Source organism: Macrobrachium rosenbergii, chromosome 21 (genome assembly GCF_040412425.1).
Source record: "Macrobrachium rosenbergii isolate ZJJX-2024 chromosome 21, ASM4041242v1, whole genome shotgun sequence".
Lineage (NCBI taxonomy): Eukaryota > Metazoa > Arthropoda > Malacostraca > Decapoda > Palaemonidae > Macrobrachium > Macrobrachium rosenbergii.
Genome location: NC_089761.1, coordinates 41,569,273 through 41,579,272, shown reverse-complemented (window position 1 = coordinate 41,579,272; position 10,000 = coordinate 41,569,273). Strand labels below are relative to the sequence as shown.

At 34.6% G+C, this 10,000-nt stretch overlaps 1 protein-coding gene across 3 annotated transcripts in view; it reads left to right on the top strand.

Moving 5' to 3' along the window:
- LOC136850007 (uncharacterized) overlaps positions 1-10,000 on the top strand; it is a 142,804-nt gene that overhangs the window by 89,097 nt on the left and 43,707 nt on the right. For all 3 annotated transcript variants that reach the window (XM_067123556.1, XM_067123555.1, XM_067123554.1), the window contains exons 8-9: positions 1-139; positions 7,425-7,636. The exon at positions 1-139 is cut by the window's left edge and continues 14 nt beyond it. In XM_067123556.1, the coding sequence (XP_066979657.1) occupies positions 1-139; positions 7,425-7,636 (351 nt within the window). The remainder of the gene's footprint in view (positions 140-7,424; positions 7,637-10,000) is intronic.

Genomic DNA, 10,000 nt, shown 5'->3' with positions numbered 1-10,000 from the left:
GTTCGTCCTGGAAATGGTGAGCCAAAAGGACGGCATTAAATCCATGCTGAGCAGCGGCTCTCAGAACTTCGAGTGTAACGGCCACTTCGACTTCACCGAGCTGCTAAAATTGAGGGATGAGACCGCCACCATTATCAAGGTAAGGAAGGAGGAGTCTCTCTCTCTCTCTCTCATATACGTATATCGCATTTTTTGTATTTCTCGTGAATTGTAAATATTCAGATATATTCCTTATTTTATCTAGTTTTGATAGAGTATATGTATTCTTATCTCTCCCTCTCTCTCATATATACCTGTATATACATATATATATACATATATATATATATATGTATGTGTATATATATATATATAGAATATATATGTATCGCATTTTTTTTATTTTTCATGAACTGTAAATCTTCAAATATGCCTTATTTTAACTAGTTTTGATGGAATATATGTGTTATCTCTCTCTCTCTCTCTCTCTCTCTCTCTCTCTCTCTCTCTCTCTCTCATGGGAAAAGTATGGAAAGGCGCACTGATTGATCAGAGCAACGTTATATCATTCTTTATACGTAGGCCTACGTGTTTTCTCTAGGCCTACGTTAGGGTACAGCACGAATGAACACGTTATAGTTATCGGAAGAGCAGACGCCGGATGTTTGCGCTCATGAGTCTGCTCTATCCAGGACAAAGAGGTTAATAGGCAGGTAGTGATATAGATTTATGAAGAAGGGTCAGATTTTCTTTATATATTTATGTGGCTGCTTTTTTGTAGCCAGGAAAGAGGTATGTAGTTTGATCAGAAAAGCGTAAATCTGGTCTCTATAGAGTAGGCGTTAGACATATATATATATATATATATATATATATATATATATATATATATATATATATATATATATATATATATATATATATATATATATATATATATATATATATATATATATATATATATATATATATATATATATATATATATATATATATATACTCTGTATATATGAATATATATGTATATCTTTTTTTTTTTTCCAAAGTGTTTTCTAGGGCACGGCGAAAATAGGTTGAGTTATCAGAAAATCGGATATTGAAATTGCAATTAAATGAATCACAATTTAAATTAACGCTCCTATCAACAGTGAAGTTCCGATCACATCTTTATAGCTTTTCCCATTTTTCACAAGTGAAACATTTATTGTTCCCCCATACCAGTGATTTGGAAGTGAGCTCTTTATATACAGGAAGTACGTGCACTTGTAAGAAAATGGGAGATAACAAGTGATCAGTGGATAACTTGAGAAAATATCCTTTTTATAACCTGTGGCCTTTTCTTTTTGTGCCCCTATCTTTATATGTCGCAGATCCTGGTTTGAAATTAATTTTTAGGTAAACAGACTTCAGACTTTGGAATTTGACCAAATTTGTATCAGGAACCCTTGATCAAAGTATCACCAATTTACCTTAAACAGTCAAAAAACAATTCTTGCTCAGTTGTAGTTCACGCTGATCTGACTTTCATGTTTGTGCATTACTTTAGAAACAGTAAACCGGTTCATTGTTGTTATTGTTATAAAAATCGTGTGTAAATACTCAATTGTGTACGTGTAATTTGATACAGCTCTCTGAATTGCAAATTATACAGCTAGTTGTATTACATTACGCGCGGAATTGACATTTCCATTATGATTATTATTATATTATCGCTATTATTTCTCAAAAGGGCAACAGCATTGCACTGCATAGAAATATGAGTAGATTTATCCTTAGAGTTTTGTTATTTTCTCCCATGTCAGGAGATGCAATGTTAGTATTGATCAGTGTGGAAATTTCTTAAGTACCACTCAGAAATCTGCTGTTAAACTCTACGGGTTTATCCCCCGTGTTTCACTACCTTCAGTATAGAGAATTAAGGCTACCGTAAATACACTGTAATGTATTTCTCTTTACCAAAATATGAACATTGGCCAATTATTGTCCAGTGGAAGAAAGAAGAATTATGAGGAAAACTGAGAAGACTCAACATGATATCAACTCAAATGACGCAGCTATCCTATTTAACAGTGAGGAGGTATCAGAATTGCTTCGGTAAATTTTAACATATTTTCGCGCTGATACTCGGATCCCCAACACTTTTGGCAGAGTAATCGAGCGAAGTATGCAGACTTACCGACTCGTGTATTTTCCTGTAATCCTTTGTTTTCGAATAACAGCGGGATAACAGCTCAGTGGATGACAACAAAGGGGGAATTGACAAGCGAGCTTGGGAATGTACGAATTAGCTTCCCTTATGAAGAAATTTTCGTTTGATATGAAGTATGGAATATCAATGTATTTTTCTGTGAAACATTCTCTGCTAACATATTTATTGAAATTGTGTTATTACCGTGTTAAATTAAAATGGAAACAATTATTACTAATGACAAATAAAAATATGGAATCAAATTTGAAGGCACTGGAGAAGTATAAAGAAGGATCATTTTTAAGAATAAAAGTAAAATATTGATTTTCTGTTCATTGACCGAATTTATGAGGAAGTAGATTGTATGTGCATTGCCTGGGAAAAAAAAAACGCTTAAGTTGCAGTCTTCGAAAGAAGGTGAAACTAAAGGCAAAATAGCAAAGTCTGAAGCAAGTTCAACATGAAATGATGAGCATAGAGAGGATGCCTTAATTAAAAGTGAACAGGACATAAAATTGTTCCTGGAACTTACTTTAAATTTTAGCTCTTAGATATCTCGGTTATGTTAGTTTTGAATAATAATAATAATAATAATAATAATAATAATAATAATAATAATGATGATGTTCAGTATATCTCCACCTCAAAATAGCAAGCAAATCCGTAGAGGAATAACGATATTAGAATACGCCCTCGTAGGTAAATGACGCCCCCAGAATACACTCACAAATGGGAATAACATCATAGGGTTTGCTCACTCGAGAGAATAACGCTCTTAGGATACGCTCAGTGGGAGGAACAGCACCTTTGGGATAAACTAAACGAGAAGGGCAACACCCTTGGGCCCTCAGGATATGAACACTGTGGGAAGTAATACCCTTCGAGGATGAACACTAAAAAGGAAAACTCCTTTAGAAAATCCTCACAAAGGGAAGTACACCCTTTGAATCCAGTCACTTACGGGAATAGCGCCCTTAGAATACAATAACTGAGAGGAATAGCGCCCTTAGAATTATCTAATTGAGAAGGTCCCGTAGAGGGGTAGGGCCGTCAGTGCACCTCGCGTGGTGCACTGTAGGCATTACTGAATGGTCTTTGCGGAGTCCCTTCGGCTCCTTGCTGCTACGCCTTTCATTCCTTTTTCTGTACCTCCGTTCATATTCTCTTCCTTCCATCTAACTTTCCACCTTCTCTAACAATTGTTTCAAAGTGCAGCTGCCAGGTTTTATTCGTGTTACATCTTTCAGATCTTCTTACTATCCATTTCCCTTTCAGCGCTGAATGACCTCATAGGTCCCAGCCTTTGGCATAAATTCTATATTCTATTCCATTTATTCTAATTGAGAGGGATAGCAGCACCCTTAGAATAAAATAGTGCCCTTAGAATAATTTAACTGAGAGAAATAGCGCCCTTAGAATACGCGTGTTGAGAAGAATAATGTCTTTGACAATTACTCACGGCCGCAGATAATGGTCACCTGGAGGAATATAGAACACCGTTAGGTTAACGCCCGTAGAATACGCTCACTGATCGGGAAAGCGCCTTTAGAATACGCTCACTGACACGAAAAACGCCCTTAGAATAAGGTCACTAATAGGAGAAACGCCCTTAGAATATGCTCACTGATAGGAAAACGCCCTTAGAATACGCTCACTGTTAGGGGAAACGCCCTTAGAATACGGTCACTGATAGGAAAAACGCCCTTAGCATACGGTCATTGATAGGGAAAAAGCCCTTAGAATACGCTCACTGATAGGGGAAAAGCCCTTAGAATACGCTCACTGATAGGAAAAACGCCCTTAGAATACTCTCACTGATAGGGAAAACGCCCGTAGAATACGTTCGCTGAGAAGAATGGCGCCCCTAGAATACGCTCTTCATCCGTCAGTGATTGATTTGACTCTCCGTTGAAATGTCTAACTTTATCAGTTTTCATTTCCGCGGGCTGTCAGCCCCGCTACTCGCTGCCCGTAGATCCCAAGGCAAAACTGTCAATATATCTTGTAACTGTCAATCTGGAGGAATTGTGTTCTTCGTTCTCTCTCTCTCTCTCTCTCTCTCTCTCTCTCTCTCTCTCTCTCTCTCTCTCTCTCGTCTGTCAATATGGAGAAATTGTGTATTTCATCTTCTCTCTCTCTCTCTCTCTCTCTCTCTCTCTCTCTCTCTCTCTCTCTCTCTCTCTCTCTCTCTCTCTCTGTCGTGTGCGTGAATGGTGGTATTATTACGTTCGTACATTTTTTCCTATCTTATTTTAGTAACCTTTTCATTTGAATGTAGACAATTATGATCAAGTGTCAATGGTTGAGGAGCTCTTGCAAAATACCGTAGTTACTTTAAACATAAAATCTTAATTGGAAGTAAGATTAAGGAAACAAGCCAATAATATTAAGAAAGGATTCGTACTTTCTTAAATGCGAACACAGAATTCATGAAGCAACTGCATATTCTATGCTCGTATTGCTGCGTTCCTGAAAATAATACACCCATTTCATGACAGTAGCTTTGTTTACATTCCTGCGTCATCGTGAGTCCCCTGGTGAGAAACGTATGCTTTCGCCTCTCTGCAAACCATGTTCCTCCAACCATAAGCTGTATATGAAAGTGCCAGGGCGTGTATGCATGTCCTGGCTATTTCGGTGGAGAATAGGTGCCGGCAAGTGGGTCATATCATTCAGAAGGCCACTGGGCAGTGCCGCCCGTTTGCCCGAGGACCTTTAAAAAAACACACACACAAAACCATACAATATAGGCAATATTTGCGTCATTCGATAAAAATCTCCCGTATGCCTGCGTCCAGGGAGGTATCATTTTTCATTTCATGAGAAATATGTAATGTCGAAGAGAAATGATAACCGATTCAGAACAAAGGTTATTAACGAGAGAGAGAGAGAATATCTTGATGAAAGATTTCTTCTCATTGTGGTAAAAGATTACCTCATCAATATACTCCCGTTTTAAATTACGGTTATATATATATATATATATATATATATATATATATATATATATATATATATATATATATATATATATAAATTTCTGGCTAATCAAGGAGATTGAACCCAGGTCTTTCAATTGAAAGACGAGACTTGTGTGGTTTGGTTGGCAGCGGTCTCTGTCTTTCAGTTGAAAGACCTGGGTTCTGATCCTGATGTGAGTCAGAAATTTATTTCTGTTCCACGCGTGATTGTGTGTTTATTATATATATATATATATATATATATATATATATATATATATATATATATATATATATATATATATATATATATATATTTATATTTATATTTATATATATATATATATCTGTGTGTGTGATTAGTTATCAGCCCCTCTTTTATCCGGTATGAAGACCATTACGAGTGTATAAACTACAGACATATGTATAACTGCCTCGTCCGTAATTGTCAAGTGCAAAATCGTTTTAGTCAGAATATGATTACTTCGTAACGTCCGGGAGAAATTGAAATTTTGATTACCGATTTGTTCAGCAAAATTTTGGGATTAATTTTCGTCAAACAGTGATTGGTTCCCGAAAGTTTAGCATTGATTTGTTTGTGGCATCATGAAAATACTGAATTGTTGTTGTCTATGAAGTGGTGAATGATTTTATAACAAAGTACATGGCTGAAATTCTAAATGAATATAATAATCTGATTAAAACAGTCGACTTTGTCGTAATAGTTCCGTTTAAGTCCAGGTCACAATTTTTTATAAACTTTAAACTATTCTTGAGCCTTTGATCAGGAATTTCAAGCAGTTTTTGTAAATTCTTAATTATATTTAAGAAACATGTTTCTTATAAGTTCATGGCAGTAGGAATCACATTTATTAGCTTCATAGTTGTAGTGCGGAAGCAAATTGTTGCAGGTGTGTGGTAGTATGCAAGCACATGTTTCATAGTTCTAAGGTGTTAGGAACCATATTTTATTGTTTTCTAGTCCTTATGTAGGAAATTATTACAGCTTCATGGTAGTCAAAAATTAAAAGCCAGTTTTTGTAGGTCTACTGTTATTATAAATGGAGAGCAAATTTTTATAATTTTTAAGAATTCGTGTTAGAATTTCTACGAATAAATCAGCTTAGTCCGTCATTACAATTACAGAGGCTTTCCCAGTGTAACTTAATATTGAACACTTCCTTTTCCAGCCCGTAATCTTTAAACCTAACTTAAACTTTCATTTTTTCAGACTTGCAATTTTATAAAGTTAATCTTTAATATTCTCTCTTTTCAGACGTTAATTGTTAAAATTCCTACATAAACATTCTTTTCTTTCGGCCTCTATAATGTTACATATAATTATAAAAATTCACCTCCTTAATTTTCAGTATTATCTTCATAATCCTCAAAAGTTCACCACCAAAATTTTGAAAATTCACCACCCGCCATAATTTTCAAAATTTCTCCTTCAAAAAATTTTTTAATTTCACGTCCAGAATTTTCAAGGTTTCGCCCCTAAAATTTTCAGTATTTGACCTCCAAAATTCTTAAAATTTCACCTCTGAAATTTTCATAAGTCACCCATAATTTTCAAAATTTCGCCTTCATTTTTTTTTTATTTCACCTATAGAATTTTCAACATTTCACCTTCAAAATCCTCAATATGTGACCTCTAAAATTTTTGGAATTTTCATCCATAATTTTCAAAATTTCATCTCTATAATTTTCAACATTTCACCTCCAATTTTTCATAATTTCCATCCTTGATTTTCACATTTACCTCCATAATTTTAAAAATTTCATCTTCAAAAACCTCAATATTTGACCTCCAAAATTTTTAAAATTCACATCCATAATTTTCAAAATTGCACCTCCAATATTTCCATAATTTTACTTCCAAATTTTTCAATTTTTCACCTTAATAATTTTCAGAATTTCAACTGCAAAATTTTCCAATTTTACCGTCATAATTTTCAAAATTTCACCTTTAAAGTTTTTTTAATTTCTCCCTCAGAAATCTCAATTATTTGACCTCCAATTTTTTTTAATTTACATTCATAATTTTAAAAATTCCTTCTCCAATATTTTCATAAAATTTCCCTCCAAGATTTCCTAATGTACCGCCATAATTTTCAACTTTTTACCCCAATATTTTTATAATTTCCTTTTGTAATTTTCAAATTTGCCTTCATAATATTAATTTTCATAATTTCCTGCATAATTTTAAAAACTAAATCTTCGATATATTCATAATTTTCCTATAATACCCCTTCATTTTTCAAAAAATTCCACCTGTAACATTCTTCTTCTTGCAGACCTTCATCGAGAGAGACATCCGGGTCCAGCTGACATTCGGGGTGCGGATCATCACGGCGCATCACTACACGACAATGGCTGTCCTGACGGGGCCTTTCCGCCCGACGTGTCTGGAAGCCCCTCTCGTCCGCTCCCTCTACGGCATCGTGCCCAACGTGTACAATGCGGAGAATGAACAGGACATCTACAAAGCGGAGATGGCCACTCACAGGTCGGTTTATTATTATTATTATTATTATTATTATTATTATTATTATTATTATTATTATTATTATTTATTATTTTGTATCAGAAACATTAGGACACAAATAAGCAAAATATGAAATATTTAACTCAAATAGATGTAATAATAATCTATTATTATATCTATTTGTGACAAATATTTAATATTTTGAAAGTGACTGACCTATCACAGACCTGTGACAAGGATTGAAGGTCACTGACTTGTCACAAGGATTAAAACCGACTGACCTTTCACAAGTATTGAAGGTCAATGACCTTTCACAAGGATTGAAAGTCACTGACATTCTACAGGGATTAAAACTAAAATGACTTACTTTTCACAAGGATTTAAAGTCTGTGACCTATCACAAGGATTGAAAGTCACTGACCTATCACAAGGACTGAAATTTACTGACCTATCACAAGGATTGAGATTCGCTGACCTATTACAAAGATTTAAAGTCTGACCTATCACGAGGATTGAAAGTCACCGACCTATCACAATGATTGAAAGTCACTGACTTATGACAAGGACTGAAATTCACTGACCTGTCACAAGGATTGAGATTCGCTGACCTATCACAAGGATTTAAAGTCACTGACCTATCACAAGAATTTATAGTCACTGACTTATCACAAGGATTTGGCACTGGCAAGGATTGAAATTCACTGACTTATCACAGAGACTGAAATTCACTGACCCATCACAAGGATTGAGATCCGCTGACCTCTCACAAGGATTGAAAGTCACCTATCACAAGGATTGAAAATGACTGACCTATCACAAGTATTTAAAGTCACTGACCTACAACAAGGATTTAAGACGTATCACAAAGATTGAAAGTGACTGATCTACCACAAGGATTTAAAGTCACTGACCTATCACAAGGATTTAAAGTGAATGGCCCATCACATGAATTGAAAATGGCTGACCTACCACAAGGATTTAAAGTCACTGACCTATATCACAAGGATTCAAAGCCACTGACCTATCACAGGGACTGAAAGTGACTGACCTGCCACAAGAATTTAAAGTGACTGACCTATCACAAGGATTTAAAGTCACTGAACTATCATAAGGATTTAAAGTGACTGACCTATCACAAGAATTTAAAGTGACTGACCTATCACAAGGATATAAAGTGACTGACATATCACAAGGAAATAAAGTCACTGACCCCGCACCATGCCTATGAAGAACTAACAGCAAAGCACGTCTTAAACTGACCTTTTTAACACTTACATTCTAGGTCAAGCCTGCCCTTGAAAAGTGACCTTACGGGAGATTTCTCTGCGCCTTCCTGACAAGGAATAAGACGCAATTTAACAATGAGTATTACGGCGGCTTTGCGATCTCAGTCCAGACCATTATCTCGGGCAAATACTCCCCGCTCTGTCGGGATGATCCCCTGTTATGCACATCCTATAATAATTGCGGTATTAAGCGTTTCACATCCTGAGTGGAGAAAGCCCGGTTTTCTTGTCTGCAAATTAATACCGGGGTTGACGCTGGGCTTCCGGGAAAATCTTAATTGTTATTGTTTAGTGATTTCGGAGAATTTGGAGTTGTCGCGTAGGCTAAGATGTTTTTTGATGTAGGCTTCTCGTATGGTATTGCTTCATTTGGTATGGGGTTTATAGACACGTACACACTCTATATATATATATATATATATATATATATATATATATATATATATATATATATATATATATATATATATATTATTTTATATATACTGTATATAATATATATATATATATGTATGTATATATATATATATATATATATATATATATATATATATATATATATATATATATATATATATATTGTGAGTGTGTCTATAAACCCCATACCGAATGAAGCAATACCTTAGAAGTCTACATAAAAAAACAATCGAGACTACGTACTAATTCCAAATTCTCCCAAATCACTATCACTAAATCAGTATTATATATATATATATATATATATATATATATATATATATATATATATATATATATATATACATATATATATATATATATATATATATATATATATATATATATATATACATATCCCACAAGCACCATTGCTTCAAGGGGAAAAAGACAGTTTTCACTACCGCATTTTAAGGTCTTAATCGTGGATGAACTCCTACTTTTGAAAACTTCCACACCATTAATTACTTGATACACCTACACATAAGGCTCTCCAGTAGCGCGTTGAACCCCCCAACACACATTGTGCCATTCCCTCTTATCTTGCATGCACTCTTTTGCATCCTGAGCATTAAGACCCTTTTTTCCAATACCTCTCTACACTATCTATTCAGCGCTTTCTAGGTCTTCCTCCTGTTTTTTC